Source organism: Lepidochelys kempii, chromosome 2 (genome assembly GCF_965140285.1).
Source record: "Lepidochelys kempii isolate rLepKem1 chromosome 2, rLepKem1.hap1, whole genome shotgun sequence".
NCBI lineage: Eukaryota > Metazoa > Chordata > Testudines > Cheloniidae > Lepidochelys > Lepidochelys kempii.
In genome coordinates, this window is record NC_136381.1 from 218,164,656 (window position 1) to 218,182,330 (window position 17,675).

Below are 17,675 nucleotides of genomic sequence, written 5' to 3' on the forward strand. Positions count from 1 at the left end.
AAATCAGATAGAGACATTGTCTATACAGGGAAATTGAGTAATTAGCACTGCCACCATTCCTTTGTTATTCACTTTTGAATTTTAAAGACTATAAAATCAAAGACAGTCTGCTATACTTACCCAAACAGTGCAACATCAGAGGGCCAGATTTTTAAAGGAATTGAGACATCTAAACATGAAGGTAGGTACCTAATGGGATTTTATCTGCGTCTTTGGGTGCTAGATACCTTCAAAAATCTGTCCCAAGGACCTTACACATTACTGCACTGCTGCATCCTGGCCAGCTGCACTTGAAGGAGGATTCACCTGAAGGAAGAAGGACAAACAGTGTTGCACCCTTGGCTCCCCCCACAAAAATCCTGCAGAGTTCTGTCAGGGTAACCTCCAGGGGATTCAAGAAAAATGGGGAAGATGTAGCGGAGCTGACACTTTTGACCTTTACCCTTCAGAACAGCTCTGTTGGAAGTACAAGGGACAATTTTTAATGATCATATAATAAGTAGCTGCTATAGATAGATCTACATGACAAAAGAGAAATGCTGTTTAAAAATGAGAACAAATAAAAGTGATCCCTTTCTCTTGCCCTATTCCAACATCTCAAAAATCACAATAACCAGATTTTGAAAAGACAATTATGAGGAAAACTCCCCAAAAATGAAATTTCCTTGAGCTGTTGGCTTTCATGTGTAACTCAAGACATTTGCTTTTAATTGCTTATTCAGCATTACAGGAAACAGAACTATTACTACCCTTTACTACTGCAAATCTTGACTGTATGCCTCAGAAATATAAACCTGATTTTAGGAGATGTTATAAATATAAAGGGAAGAGTAAACACCTTTAAATCCCTCCTGGCCAAAAGAAAAACCCTTTCACCTGTAAAGGGTTAAGAAACTAAGACAACCTCGCTGGCACCTGACTAAAAGGACCAATGAGGAAACAAGATACTTTCAAAGCTGGAGGTGGGGGGGGAGTGTTGCTTTTGCCCGGACCAGAGCAGGAATGCAGGTCAGAACTCTTGTAAAGAGTTAATAAGCAATCTAGTTAGATATGCATTAGATTCTGTTTTGTTTAAATGGCTGATAAAATAAGTTGTGCTGGATGGAATGTATATTCCTGTTTTTGTGTTTTTTTGTAACTTAAGGTTTTGCCTAGAGGGATTCTCTATGTTTTGAATCTGATTACCCTGTAAGGTATTTACCATCCTGATTTTACAGAGGTGATTCTTTTACTTTTTCTTTAATTAAATTTCTTCTTTTAAGAACCTGATTGCTTTTTCATTGTTCTTAAGATCCAAGGGTTTGGGTCTGTGTTCACCTATGCAAATTGGTGAGGATTTTTATCAAGCCTTCCCCAGGAAAGGGCGTGTGTAGGGCTTGGGTGGATTTGGGGGGAAAGACATTTCCAAGTGGGCTCTTTCCCTGTTATTTTTGTTAGATGCTTGGTGGTGGCAGCAATAAGGTCCAGGGACAAAAGGTAAAATAGTTTGTACCTTGGGGAAGTTTTAACCTAAGCTGGTAAAAATAAGCTTAGGGTGTTTTTCATGCAGGTCCCCACATCTGTACCCTAGAGTTCAGAGTGGGGAAGGAACCTTGACAGGAGACATTGACTACCATCAGGAGTCAGGGTGTGCAATAGTAAAACAAAGAACAGTAAGCAAATGATCCACCTAAATTCCACCACAATCTTAAATTTCTTTCTAAAAAGTGGATATCCGTGGGAGTTGTTTGTGCTCAGCCCCTCCAAGGATCATACTTGAGGCCCCGATTCAGCAAAGCATTAAGCCTGGGAGTAAATCTATCCTGATTCGGCACTGATTGGAGACAACAGGGTCTGGATCAGGTCATAGAATCATAGAATATCAGGGTTGGAAGAGACCTCAGGAGGTCATCTAGTCCAGCCCCTGCTCAAAGCAGGACCAATCCCCAATTAAATCATCCCAGCCAGGGCTTTGTCAAGCCTGACCGTAAAAACTTCTAAGGAAGGAGATTCTACCACCTCCCTAGGTAACGCATTCCAGTGTTTCAACACGCTTCTAGTGAAAAAGTTTTTCCTAATATCCAACCTAAACCTCCCCCACTGCAACTTGAGACCATTACTCCTTGTCCTGTCCTCTTCTACCACTGAGAATAGTCTATAAACATCCTCTCTGGAACCACCAAGCTATCAAATCCCCCCTCATTCTTCTCTTCTGCAGACTAAACAATCCCAGTTCCCTCAGCCTCTCCTCATAAGTCATGTGTTCCAGATCCCTAATCATTTTTGTTGCCCTTCGTTGGACTCTCTCCAATTTATCCGCATCCTTCTTGTAGTGTGGGGCCCAAAACTGGACACAGTACTCCAGATAAGGCCTCACCAATGTTGAATAGAGGGGGATGATCACGTCCCTTGATCTGCTCGCTATGCCCCCACTTATACATCCCAAAATGCCATTGGCCTTCCTGGCAACAAGGGCACACTGCTGACTCATATCCAGCTTCTCGTCCACTGTCACCCCTAGGTCCTTTTCCGCAGAAGTGCTGCCTAGCCATTCGGTCCCTAGTCTGTAGCGGTGCAAAGCACCTAAACATATGCTTTGCTGAATAGGGGTGGGATGACTCATGCTTAAAGTTAACTATGTGGAATGCAGGCCATAGAGAGTAAATATGATTTATGAATAAAAGATAACCTTGTAGAACTGAAATACCATTACCACCAGACCTGAAGTATAGTTTTCACCTTCTCTTGGATTAAACTATATCATTTCAGATTATAACTTTTAGGCTTCACTAAAATTAGATTGGTTGTCATTTGCCTGACAGTAAATCCATTATACCCTTTAGTCACTTCTTGTTTGACAAATAATTAGTGACTTTTCACCTTGAGAAATACACAACAAAGTTTTAGCTATGCTTCCAGAATTGATTTCATCATTATTTCTATAGACAATGCTCTTCACACTGGAAAAGCATCAGATGATTTAGAGACACAAATTTATGATTGCTCTTTGATATCTTGTATGGTGTTGATAAAACAATGGGACTTGAACATTAATATTTTACTTTTTAAGTGTATTATCTGTACTATATTCAAAACTTACTAAAACAATTAAAAATCATGTGAATTTTCTTAGATATCTTAAACTGAAAAATTGCACTTTATATAAATTGATGCCATATGATATTTTCCCAATGCTGGACATGTAATTTTCATACTGTCCCACACTAAGACCTGTTCCTAAAAATACTTACTGATTGTATTCATGTGGGTAAACATTGATGCTCCACCTTTCTCTAAATCATCTGGTACTGGCAGTATTAGAGACAGGATACCAGACTAGGTAGACCATCGGTCAGATCTTTATGGCCATCCCTATGTTATATGGTGCCCATAGCCATAGGATATGGGCAGCTTGTATTCAAAACCTTTAGGTGACTCAGTAAAATCATTCACAAACCCCTTACTATGATGATGGTAGATTAAATGATGACAGGCATGAATGAACAAGTGAGTTTTACATTGATCTCTAAAAATGGCCAAACTTGGGTTCTGTTGAGCTGTCAGAAGGAGCAGATTTTATAGATGTGTGACTAAAAGCACACTGCAGCTGGTCCTGGATACTTCAATTCTAGGATCCTGAGAATCTGATAATAACCATGCAATCCAATTATAATAAATTCAAACAATATTGCAGTCCTTCAAAATAGCATCAGTGCTTTACTCTGATTCAGCAAGGTACTTAAGCATGGTTGAAGATCAAGCATGCAAGTAATCCTGTTGAAATTAATGGAAGCACTTAAACATGTGCAACTACCTTTTTGGATCCAGGCCTCAATTAGCTTCTTATTACTTCATCATCTGTGATCTCGCTCTCTCTTTTTGAAAGAAAGTAAAAATCATATCCTGTCACTCTGATTATGAATAGTGGTATATTATTTTGACATCCAGGAAACCTGAATTTAACTGGATTTGCAACATTGGCCTGTGCTCTACTGTACATGCAACTCTCGTGGAACTAGACTCTTATTTATGGGGTTGAATTCTTCATTGTATTGCATCCTCTTCGTATGCTGTTCGTGTGGTATAAAAAGGTCGTAAAACCAGCAGAATTAGCCTCCGGGAAGTACCCCGGGTGTAATAGGGGTCACTGAATTGGCTTAAAATATGCATGTAACAGCCTTTTTTTTCTGGCCCCTTTCATAGCTCCAGATGTAGGGAGTGTGTCTCAGGTAGGGGATTAGCCAGTGTATTGCTGCTCTCCAGCTATTCTTATCTATTTTTGTCTGCAGGAACAGCCCCTTGGGGTTGTTACAACCCAAGCATAAGATACAACAGTCATCAAGCTGCTCTAAATTATTCTGCAAGCTATGCTGAGTGTGAGGAAACACAAAGACAGAATAAAACTCTTCCTTCTCATCATGCCCATTCCTGCACTGAGCAGACTTCTGCTAGAACTGAGAATCTGGCCAGGGTGCACATACTGTTGTGTGCACCGCCTTATCTAGGCCTACATCCACCTTAAGTAGCTGAACCACACCAATTATACTGGCAGAAGACCCCAGGTGGCTGTGGAAGTAGTGGCTGGATTTGTTTTAATCTACTCAGAGTGACAAAGATTTTTGTGTGTAATATGAGATGTTCCAGTCACCTGTTTGTGTCTTTTCTGGAATCATTCTCCACAGTGGGCTTGAAGGAAATTTACAAAGTTTCCTTTCTGTGAGCCTGGCAGTACCTCAGTTGTGCTTCCAAGCTCGTCTTCTCTGTGCAACAAGAAACTCAGGAAAATCATTATCTGAAAATCTTAAATGACAGTAAAGGACATGATGCTTGACCTTACACATCTCACAGCTGTTACACATACCCAATTTTGGTATATACAACATACATCTCTTTCTGTGTGCCATGTAGGGCTGCAATTTGTGCGGTTTTTTCCCTTGCCATAACCCTTCCCATAAATTAGCTGTAATTAGGAAGCATGCACTGAGTCTTGTTTTTGCATAGGTCTTGACCTCAAACTTAAACCTGCTGCTGTGGTCTCATTGTGGGAGGAAGAAACAAATAGCACATGTATCTGCATACTTCATAACTACTGTGGCAGTTCCTTAAAGCATAATGCAGATGCTGCAGATGTTTTCCTTTGTATATGTCGTTACCAAACAGGCTACTGCTGGGTTGTAAAAAAACACAGAGATTAAAAAAAAAACACAAATGACAACATGGGGGGAAAAACTGAAATAGGAAATATGATCTAGGGAGGGGGGAATAAGATGCTATGCTATTGGCCAGACCCTTATCTAGTGGTCAGAGCATGGCATTGGGAATGGGCTTTTAATGTGGTAATTGCATGTTAATAGATTCATAGAATTTAAGGCCAGAAGGGACAAGATTAGGTCATCTAGTTAGAACTTCTTTATATTGCAAGCCATTAAATTTCAGCCATTTACTCCTAAATTGAGCCCAATAACTTGTGTTTATATTAGCTAAAGCATATGTTGGATCAGATCAGAGGTCCCTCTGGGCCAGTATTCTATGTCTGACAGTGGGCAATACCACATACTTCAGAGGAAGGTGCAAGAATCCCCTTAGTGGATATTTATGGAATAACCAGATCGTACAAGACGTTTCTTTCCAACCCCAGACAGATAATGGTTGGCTTATGCTCTGAAATACTATTGTTGTTACTATTTTATTATTTAATTTTGTTTTAATAACATAGGATGGCTTATATCTTTTGATTTTTTATCTCATCTAAAATAAATATGAATTTTCTGTTTATGCATATCCCAGAAGTACAGAGCTGGAAGGGACCTCAATAGGTCATCTAGTCCAGTCCCCTGCGCTCAAGGCAGGACTAAGTAATAACTAGATCATCTCTGACAGATGTTTGTCTAACCTGTTCTTAAAAATCTCCAATTACAGAGATTCCACAACCTCCCCGTCTCCCTTGCCACAATTTAAGCCCATTGCTTCCTGTCCTGTCCTCCGAGGTTGAGAACATTTTTTTACCCTCATCCTTCTATCAACTGTTTATGCCTTTGAAAATTGTTATCATGTCCCTCCTGAGTCTTTTCTTCTCCAGACAAAACAAACTGATTTTTTTCAATCTTTCCTCACAGGTCATGTTTTCTAGACCATTAATCATTTTTGTTGCTCTTCTCTGGATTTTCTCCAATTTGTCCACATCTTTCCTGAAATACAGTGCCCAGAACTGGACACAGTATTCCATCTGAGGCTTTATCAGCATGGAATAGAATAGAAGAATTTCTTCTCATGTCTTGCTTACAATACTCCTGCTGATACATCCCAGAATGATGTTTGTTTGTTTTTTGCAACAGTGTTACACTGTTGACTCATGTTTAGCTTGTCATCCACTGTAACCCCCAGATCCCTTTCTACAGTACTCCTTCCTTGGCAGTCATTTTCCATTTTGCATGTGTGCATTGATTGTTCCTTCTTAAGTGGGGTACTTTGCATTTGTCCTTATTGAATTTCACCTTATTTACTTCAGACCTTTTCTCTGGTTTGTCTAAATCATTTTGAATTTTAATCCTGTCCTCCAAAGCACTTGCAATCCCTCCCATCTTGATATTATTCACAAACTTTATAAGTGTATTCTCTATGCCATTATCTAAGTTATAAACACACTGAACAGAACCAGAACCAATCCCTGTGGGACCCCACTCGATATACCCTTCCAGCTTGACTGAATCACTGATAACTAGTCTCTGGAAATAGCTTTCCCACCTGTTAGGCACCCATCTTATAGTATCCCCATCAAGGCAATATTTCCCTAGCTTGTTTAAGAGAAGGTTACTTGAGACAGTATCAAAAGCCTTACTAAAGTCAAGCTATACCACATCTACCGCTTCCCCACTATCGACAAGGCTTGTTGCCCTGTCAAAGAAAGCTAATAGGTTTGTATGACATGATTTGTTCTTGAGAAATCCATGTTGACTGTTGACTCTCACTTTATTATTGTCTAGGTGTTTGCAAATGAATTGCTTGATTATTTTCTCCATTATCTTTCCGGGTACAGTAGTTAAGCTGACTGGTCTGTAATTCTCCGGGTTGTCCTTATTTCCCTTTTTATAGATTGGCACTATATTTGCCCTCTTCTAGTCTTAGGGAATCTCTCCTGTCTTCCATGAGTTTTTGAAGATAATCACTAATGTCTCAGATATCTCCTCGGTCAGTTCCTTGAGTATTCTAGGATATATTTCATCAGGCCTTTCAACTTGAAGACATCTATTCTTTCCTTGTTTTAGCCTCAGATCCTACCTTATTTTCACTTGTGTTCACTATGTTAGACATCCTATATCTATTAAGCTTTCTGGTGAAAACTGAAACAAAAACATAAGTTAGCACTCTTGCCATTTTCACATTTTCTGTTATTGTCTTCTCCCCTCATTGAGTAATAGGCCTACTCTGTCACTGGTCTTCCCCTTCCTTCTACTGTATTAGTAGAATGTTTTCTTGTTACCCTCTAGCTAGTTAAATCTCATTTTGTGCCTTGGCCTTCTAATTTTGTCCCTATATGTTTGTGTTATTTTTTTATATTCATGCTTCCTAATTTGACATAGTTTCCATTTTTTGTGGGACTTTTTTTTTTTTTTTGAGTTTCAGATCATTGAAGAGATTTCTCCTGGTTGAACTAGGGTGGTCTCTTGCCCTACTTCCTGTCTTTCCTACACAATGGGATAGTTTGCTCTTGTGCCCTTAATAATATCTCTGAAAAACTGCCAACTCTTTCAAACTGTTTTTCCCTTAGACTTGCTTCCCATGGGATCTTACCGACCAAATCCCTGAGTTTGCTAAAGTCTGCCTTCTTGTAATCCATTATTTTTATTCAGCTGTTTTCTCTCCTACCATTCCTTAGAATTATGAATGCTATCATTTCATGATCACTTTTACCCAAGCTGCTTTCCACTTTCAAATTCTCAACCAGTTCCTCCCTATTTGTCTAAATCAAATTTAGAATAGCCTCTCCCCCATACGTAAAAAGTTTGAATCCTTATAAGGTGATAATTGCAGTGATATCAGAGGAAAAGCAAAGTGTTCCCTGTGTAACTAATGTGCAACCACACACTTCACTTCTTCCACAACCTAGGATAGGCGCCTACCAGGGCAGGATGTTGTCTTTTTCAGCCTGTGGAGATGGGCAGTTAAAGCAGATCCAGAGAAGGGCCCATTATTCTGTGCTTAAACCATGAATTATTAAATGTATGCTTAAATCATGGCTTTCTCTGCTCTGATCTAATCTTAATGGGAAAGGACACTCCTCTACTTGTTTAGGATGAGGAGGTTAGGTGGGTTTGATAGCACTAAATAGAGCTGAACATAATGATAATAGCATTATCTCAGCTTTCCCATGCAATTACTGGCATATCACTGCATTTTAATCTTGAACTACAACGTCTCTGCCATCTCAAGCTGGAGCTGAAATTGCCAACTTTGCCAAATTCTTTGGTGATTATGTAATGTGGATAAATATCAGTTGGAATCTAGGACAAAATCTCCAAACTCATTTTCACTAGTTCCCTGAACTGGATATAAACAGTGGTCTCCAGAGGTGCATAACTAGTTAATTTAACCTTGTTTTCCACTTAGAATCTTCCTCTCCTCACCAAAATGCTATTTAACACAGTCTGCATGATGGCAAATCTCAAACTAAAAACAGGCTATTCATTATTCCCAGCAGATTAAGATACTGTATGATATATGATATCATTTGAACATTGCCCTCGTGTATATTTCATTTTCTGTTCATGATCTGTTCTGTATGTTTGTTCATTGCTATTTGATAACTTGAATAAGGGGCAAGGAAGGGTTTAAAAGGACACATGTTCTGGTATGTATTTAATATGAATCTCAAATATATTTGTAATAATTTATTTATTTCTAACTTATGAACATATGCACTGCTTTGTTGTTCCAGGAGGCATTCAGTGCCCAAACAGTAGTGCACTTCAGGAAGCACGCAGCTGTAATGAACACCCTTGCACTGTGTACCACTGGCAGACTGGGTCCTGGGGCCAGTGTATAGAAGATGTCTCTGTGTCCACTTTCAACTCATCTACCAATTGGAATGGGGAGGCCACCTGTGCTGTTGGGATGCAAACAAGAAAAGTCATCTGTGTGAGGGTCAACGTGGGACAAGTGGGACCAAAAAAGTAAAGATCTTTGAACTATTCTTTATTAAGTTAATTATTATTATTATTATTTTGCCTTTTTAGATACAGATAATCAGCTGAGTATTTGCAAAGGGAAACAATTCAACTGATGGTCATGTCTGCTCTGATGAGTAAATAACTTTTAAAAGCACACAATCTAAAATGCGAGCAGAACTGTAGAGCAAACAGTAGGTGATCGCAATGGGGGATCTTCACTACAGTGGACTCTGCTGACAGCTCCAATTCAGATTTGTCAATCAGAGACACTGACTCCAAGCATCTTGGTCCAATCCATCTTCTCAGTTGTTGATCAGCCAGGAATTACCCTGTGCCTTCAGACATTCCGCCACTGGAGAGAGGTTCGGAATTGAAAGCCATTTAGTTGCTATGTTACTGTCCCTGAGGGGCTGGTAGTGGTTTGCCCCTCAAGATCCAAGTAGTACTCTACAGCTGTGGATCTTTGTTTACATAGCTCTACTAGACTCCTCACCAGAGAACCAGGAAGGGCCAGGATAGAGATCTTAGTTTGTATACATGTTAGGTTTTTTCATAACCAAGATTTTAAGAGGTCTATGCGGCCCAATAGTTTAATTGCCCATACAGTTTGTCACTCTCTAGTATGGCCAATGTATCCTGGTCAGGAGAGGTCCAGAGATGGAATTGTTGGTGTTTTGCAGGACAAGAACAAAGTAGCTTAACAGAGCTCTTTAAGAAAGTTTCCAAAGCAGCTGCCTCTCACACTGCACCTTTGCCCAATGCCACCAATGTCTTGCTTTCATCAGCATGGCGGTCATCTTAAATTCACTTTAAAAGGAAGAGTGGGGGAGGAGAACTCATATACGTGATAGTTAGCACATCACATATTTTAAAATGTGTGTGCATGCAACCACATTAAAATGATATTAATAAGCATTCCATTCAGTGTTAGTGGGCAACCATTTTACATTGAAAAAAATCATTCTACCGTGAGTTTTCCTTTGATTTTTAAATCAACCATTAGAGTGCTTGCCTTTGATTTGACCTTACAATTTTGAAAACAGGACTATTGTGTCTTGTCATAGACAAATCCTGTGAAATGAGAACAAAAAGGCATTGGTTACCTTTCAAACTGTCATGTTAAATTTATTAAATCATTTTTAAAGAGCACACATTCGACATGAAAATGTAAATAGGAACCTCATTTTAAACTCCCCTTAATAAAACGGATTACTGTGATATGATAAAATCAATATTATTGGCTTTATCTACCTTACAAGTAACAAATGTCAGCTCATATCACTTCTGTTTAATTTCACCTTGAATAAGGGTTGGAAAAGAAAATCAATAGCTGCTTTAAGCCACCTATACTAAATAGAAACATTAATAAACATAGAAGTGGCTTTTTAATTGAACCAATTGCCTCATCAAAAGGCCTCTGAGTAAGGGCTGGAACCTGCAGACTTCATGAAAGATGAAGCCCTCAATTAGTCAAATTGCATATAATCTTGATTGTGTAAAGCAGGTATTTTGTCAATGTAAATGTTGTGCTGTCTGTATACACATCTTAAGTAAAAAAAAAAAAAAAAGTCATTAGAAAGTCAAGATTTACCAAACATTATCAAACAGTTACCAAAGATATCTCCTATCTTAAGAACAGAAAAAACTCTGAAAACGTAGTCACTGTGTGGCAACTGTTGATAAATACTCTTTAAAACCGGCAACTGTATTTGATTACGCACACACGCGCGCGTGCACACAAACACATTCTCACTCTGATTCTCCAGTCTGCTGAGGCTACCTTGTACCATGTAAGTGACACAAAATGAACTTGAAAGGCGCAGAATAGTTGGCGAGAGTTCCCCTTTCAGAGAAGAGATCTCTGCCAGTTGAAAGCTAGCGAAGGTGCTTCAGTCAACCACACCACCTCTGGTGTAAGAGGAGAGAGAGGCATGTCAAGAGTCTTCTGTGGGCAGGGGGTGGTGGCCTGTCCTGCTGCAGACCATATACTAATAATGGAAGTCAGAACAGGCTCCCTGCTATTCTTACCTTACATCCATCAGGGCTGGGTGCCTGAGAAATAGGAACGTGCAGCCAGCTTCCTGCAGCTGCCACTCCAGTTCATCCAAGCACAGTTTGGCTGTAGTGGAAATCAGGGTCATAATATGTAATGTCTTTGCAGAAATAGACACCAGCACATAATGCACAAGATCTTTTCCATGACAAATTAAATACAGAAAACAATCCTGCATTCATAGGGGAGAAAACTGGATGATCTAATTGGCTTTTTCTGAATCAAGTGGCTGTGTTCCTTAATTCATGTCAAATTTGTATTGGTTTATGAATGCACATAGCCAATTTGAATCACACAGATTTCTAAAATCCTAGAAAACTCTAATGTGCACGAATGTAGATTAGTTATTGATATATATTGTCAAGAACTGTGCTAAATGTGGTCTGGTCTATACGAAAATGTTTTGCAAACATAGCAAAAAATCACCCTTGTGTAAATGCAGTTCTACCAGCAAAAAAAAAGATCCTCTTACCATTATAGCTTATTTTGTTTGGGGAACTGGTTCTTTAAAGTGTTCTTTAAATCAGTATAGCTTATACCAGTTCAGCGAAGAAAATAAGCTATACCGGTTTAAAGAACTCTTTTGCGGATATAAGCTGTGCCTCCACTAGGAGGGAGTGCCAGTATAGCTATCTTGAAGACCCTTTCTAGTGTAGACAAGACCTAAACATAAGCAACATCTAAACTGCTGGATTTAAATAACCATCCTAAGAAGTCTCTTTGTATCCTTTTTCTTAAGCTCTGCAAAAGTACAGATAACAAAGACATCTTGCTCTAAATTTTCCACCCTCACTCAAGATTATTCTGTCTCATGCAGATCAAGATTACTTGGATTTCAACTGCCGGGCATGCTTTCCTGCAAACGGCAACTGGAATCCTTATCCTTAAACTGAAAAGCGGTGCGGGGGAAAGGGGAGGGGGGCGGTTGTTATAAGAATATGACTCCCATTAAATGTATTCATACACCTGGCACCTTGTGCACCATTTGAAAATTATAGAGGCTAGCATTTAAATGGTTAAAAAAAATTGCAATCAGACCTGCAGGTTCTCAGCATCCCTCAGGAATTAACACTGTCATAGAATGATCATTCATTTTATAATGTTCCTTTTTTTTTTCTCTAGATGTCCTGAAAGCCTTCGACCAGAAACGGTGAGGCCTTGTTTGCTTCCTTGTAGGAAAGACTGTATTGTGACTCCATACAGTGATTGGACATTGTGTTCTTCCCCATGTCAAGAAGGTACTATAATTCACTGTGTATTAGAGGGCAGATTATTTAAAAATAAACCACACACTTAGTTTATTACTGTGTAGGCTTTTGACAGATTGGTATTGGCAAAGTTTTTTCTCTTAGATGTGTTTCTCTTGTATTTCAGAGAGAGGCCACTGTGACATAGCAGTTGCTATGGTGAATGTTAGATTTGCCATTTTACAAATAGCTCATTAGTCACATAGACAGGAATACTCTAACACCATTGAAGGTTGCAATGCAGTTGTACAACTAGAAAAACATTTTAAATGCAGGTCAGATATGCCCTTGCATACTGCTCCGTTTGACTTCACTGGAAAACCTGAGCAAATATCCCAGGGCAAAATTTGGTTCTGTTCTTGTTTTAACAAATGTGCATGATTGTAGTAGGCCCAACAAAAGTTAAAAGTCTCTGTCATGTGAGTCCTAAAGTACTAACAGAAGTGGTTCTCTTTCATTTTTGTCCATTCGCTTTTATACTACCTTCACAATCATAAGAAAATAAACCACAAAAATAACCAACATTCAAATTAATATTAAGGTTCTGAATTAAACGCCCACTGCAAAGTCTTTTTAATGCACCTGTCAAAGCTTTTAAAAGAAGTTACACAGCATAGATGTATTTGAATTTTTATTGCTTTGAAATTATCATTACAGCGGAAGCATTGAAAAAATTATTGTTGCCCAGATATTTCTGTCTTATCACTTTTTCTCTTTTAAGCTTAACAGAAGATATTCTTCTAATATGCACTATTATAGGCATAGTCAATAATGTAATTCCATGTTCATATGTGTTAATTCCCTCATGGAGCATAGTGATTACTCATTGTCACTTATAAAAAAATATGAGATTGTTGCATCAAATAAATACCCTTTAAATGTCAAAGTCAATTCTCCATGCTTTGCAAAGGATGCAAAGTCACTTTTACAGTCATTCCAATTAGTTGTTGGAGCATACAACAACTAATAAAGAATTAGGGAGATTAAATGTATAACCTTAAAAATATGATAGTTGGGACCACTGAATTTGATAGTACACAGTGTTGGGTATGCTACTTAAAACTTGGAATAAATTATTTCATCATAGCCATAATATTACTATGAAGCCCTAGAATCACTTCTAATATTCTATAATTTCAGAGCAATATTATAATTTTCTCATTGAGATGCTTCTGCAGGGTTGTTCCCTGATGAGCGTGCAAAACTGTCTTGTCTTGTTTTATTTTAAAAAAGGTTCTTAATAACTTGAGCGTATCCTCAAGAACATGTACTGCAAATTGAAACACACTGAATGTAAACAAAATTATAGGGACAGGCAAATGAGATAGTAAAATTGATTAATGGAATGAATATCATTTCTACTCAGTAGCCAAATGTTATCTCAATATCTTTGCAACAATGTTCAGTTTACAATAATCACCTGTCCCTGCTGTTGCTGTCAGCAGCATCTCTGGGAGTCTCTTCTGCTATGCGCCTTGGGAGAGATCCTGGCTCTTGCTCTGGCTACTTTACTGACTACCTGAGAATTCCTCCTGTTTTGAAGAATACCCAGGTGTCAGAGTCTGGTGTAGCAATTCTTGTGTTGTTCCCCTCTCAGCCACTGATGTTGGAGTGTTGCCTAGGAGCCATGTTTGCCCTGTTGCTGCAGTGACTGTTTGGAAGCTATTACCAGACCAGTCAACGTGGCTTGGAGCAACACTAATGCCCTAAGTGAAGATCTTATTTGCAGTTTAGGACCAGATTGCCATGATTTATCCATACTAAGTTTTTAAGGCTATTGTTTTACAAAATGTATATTTTTAACTTAAAACTTCTAGATCGTACTAGTTTTAGAAGCAAATCAGGGCGGTGGAATGACTACAGAGTTATGGTTCCAGTCATATTTTTTTCTGCCCAGAGCTCGGACTTTTCGAATATGACCACAATCTAATTTTTACTGCAATAATTTACTATTTATCATCAATACTAAATGTCTATAATAATGAAAAATGTGAGACCAGTAAATTAAGTCATATCAGGGAAATAAAACTTCACATTTAAACATGCTGAATGCTCTTGAGGAAGGTAGTTGATTGTAGGGTAATATAAGTCCCATATGGGAAACACAGATATAGTTAAAGTAAATCTTGGATAAAGACTAATGCATAAATTAAATCTGCCACACACCTCCTGGGTGTGGAGATAAGGGTAAAAGAATTAGATTTTGTTGTTGAGCTCTTTAGGGAATGGAGCTTTATTATTCACTGCACTATGTACATTTCTGCTTACATGTCTTAATTTTAAGGATAAAATAATCTATGAAGCTGTACCGCATAGCAGCATATCAGGCCCATCTAGCATATCACTCAGTCGTACAGTGTATGAATGTATATTGTTATTGACAGAAATGCTTTCTGTACCAATGCTTCTTTTTCACCCTTTGTCCTGAGATCAAGTATAATAGTAAGTTAATATCATTAATTTTCTGTCATGGGCAAAATAACTTGGTCTTGTACAGCAACGGAATCAATTATGTAATATATTAAATCTTTTCTATTTCTAATTACTATAGTCCCAGTATAATCCTAATTCTAGAAATCGTCTGTGTATGAGCAGGAAATAAACACACTGTTGTACTCTTCGTAGGGGATGTCACAGTAAAGAAACAGTCTCGCCATCGAGTCATCCTCCAGCTCCCTGCAAATGGTGGCCGTGACTGCCCAGACACGTTATATGAGGAAAAGGAATGTGAGGCTCCTCCTGTGTGCTATACTTACAGGTAACCCAAATAAATTATGAGAAATTACTCAGGTCTCTTCAGCTCCCACATCCTGTAAAGTGCAAGGGAAAATAGGGTACAGAGCCAAATCAGGCCTGGTAAAAGCAGGTGCAATTCCATTGATTTCGATGGAGTTACATCCATTTACATGAGGCCTGTATTTGGCCAATTGTGTTAACATTCTGTTGGATTTACATCTGGATTCCAGCCACAGTTCTTTTGTTCCACTGTTTTGCTTCTAATTACACATATTTGACCTCTGCAGATATAAATGTCATACACACCACAGCATCAACTCTTTGGTTGTTAAATTTCAAATGTTTGAATAATTATCTCTTAGCAGTTCTTTGAGAACACTGTATGAGAGCAGTCAAATGTAAAAGCTTTCTTTCTAAATGTTCTAAAAATGTTTCGTAAATTAAATACATATAGCATTACTGAAATCCAATCTTGTGTTGGAGGATGACAACCTCCGAGAAGAAAGGAAATGTTTCCACAGCTCAGGAAGGTGTGTACACAAGTGGCTTTAAGCTATCCTGGCATCTAATCCAGCCCCAAAACTATCCATCAATTATCCAACAATCCATCTTCTCATAGGTTAGAGCATCCTCATGGCTGCTGTAATCTTCACCAGAGGATGCAAAAGACCATTCCAGCAGGTAAGGATTGCCAGGATATAAGGGTAACCTGACTATTCCTCCCACACTTTGGGCTGTAAGTATGACTGTGTGGGAACCACTATAGTGGTCCTGTGCCATCTCAGGAGTCCCCTAGGTGAGTACATTCTCAAGTAGAAGGTGAAGCCAGATTTGGAGCTGCTTCTTAGTACCAGAGCAGCACAAAGCAGTCCAGGTGTGGTCCCTGATGTTTAGGCCTTTCCAATAATAGGAAATTAGTTGAATTTAATTGTCAGTACTATATAAATAATGGAAAGACACGTTTGATTCAGAAAGTAATATCCTGTTTCTTCCCTGGTAGCAAAGAACACCTGTTGTTTCCCCTAAATGCTGCCACTCTGTCATAATGATCCTGATAAATGTCCTTTCCATTGGCAACAACAGAATGGAAAACAAATTTGAGGTTATTAATATATTACTTTGATCCTGTGTCAGAGAATTATCACTTCCAATCCATTAGGAGATTACAACATTTCTAATTGAATGGTATATGAGGATATGATTACAGTGCGTGAAGCTACCAAAACGCAGCACTCCAAATATAATTTTAAAACTTTCCTTTGCAGTGTCAGCTTAATCATTTTATCCCTTAAACATAGGCTGCTGCTCAGCTATTTAACACCTTCAAAACCAGATGATTTTCCTGAAGTTTCAGCTGAGCCACTGGTGTGTGCAGGATGCTGTGTGCAGGAGAACACTGGGTTTCTAGCAGTGGTAGGCAGGGCAGCTTAAGTTTCTTGGAAGGGACTAGTGTTAAACAACCTTCCCTTTATCACCCTTCTTCTCTGTCCTGGGCACATACTATGAATGACACACACAGCCAGCTCCCTACTCCTTCCTCAGTTCAGGAAGCAGCACAAGGAAGGCAGGTTACACTAAAAGCTGGGGCTAAAGGTATAGACGATCTCACATGAAGCCACACTTTGATGGCTATGGCACGTGGGTGCTATGAGTCATGTATGCATTTTATTTTTTTCACTTTGAATGACTCAGTTCAGTTGAGATTACAGCAGGACATGAGAATAGCCATCCTGCATAGGTTTTGCTATATTCAAGGCCCTGTGTACTCTGGGGCAATCTACACCTAACTTCTACGGTATTATGGTGGAAATTTTGTAGCAGCTTCAGAAAATTTTTTAAATGAATGTTTATAACTGAATGAAATATGCAACTGAATAATCAAATCTATACAGTATTGATTTATTTGATCTATTTCAGTCTTCTAGAAGTTCATCATCCCTGTTGTTTATTTTGATTAAATTATGTTTTCCCCACTGTTACAACCTGGTCCCATGCCCCACTATATAGTCACTAGCCTGTTGGAAGTGATCCAAATCTCTGGGTCCCATGTGCTTCCAAGCCAACTGGATCTGGCTAGAGTCTAATAACTGTTTCCAGATCTGGGACTATACACTCTCTGGCTCAAATCTCTGGTGTGGGCTTCCTTCTTTGGGATGTGGGGCGTTGCTGCCCAGCCATCCTAGACCTGGAAATCAGTGTCTGAGAACTTCTGTGCCTCTCCCCAAGTCACCTACACGCCCTCAGTGCTCCACCTAGTCTGAGGACACTCTGAACTTTTAGTTTAACCCCTTCTGGAATAATATGGTGGGAAAGCAAGGAACACAGACTTAGCACTCAACAGTTACAGATCTTTGAAAACAAAACAAAAATCCTCTGATGCTCCCTCCACTGGTCGGATCTCACCGCTTGTGAGACTGAGGTTTGCTGATGTGTTTCGGGTTAGCCAGAGTCCCTCCTGCTCTCACCATACTGCAAGTCTTTTGGTTGGTGGGG

The 17,675-nt window shown here is 39.0% G+C and overlaps 1 protein-coding gene across 3 annotated transcripts in view; it reads left to right on the plus strand.

Moving 5' to 3' along the window:
* Positions 1–17,675, plus strand: part of THSD7A (thrombospondin type 1 domain containing 7A) — a 437,061-nt gene that overhangs the window by 321,556 nt on the left and 97,830 nt on the right. For all 3 annotated transcript variants that reach the window (XM_073333830.2, XM_073333834.2, XM_073333832.2), the window contains 3 exons: positions 8,915–9,149; positions 12,322–12,437; positions 15,072–15,204. In XM_073333830.2, the coding sequence (XP_073189931.1) occupies positions 8,915–9,149; positions 12,322–12,437; positions 15,072–15,204 (484 nt within the window). The remainder of the gene's footprint in view (positions 1–8,914; positions 9,150–12,321; positions 12,438–15,071; positions 15,205–17,675) is intronic.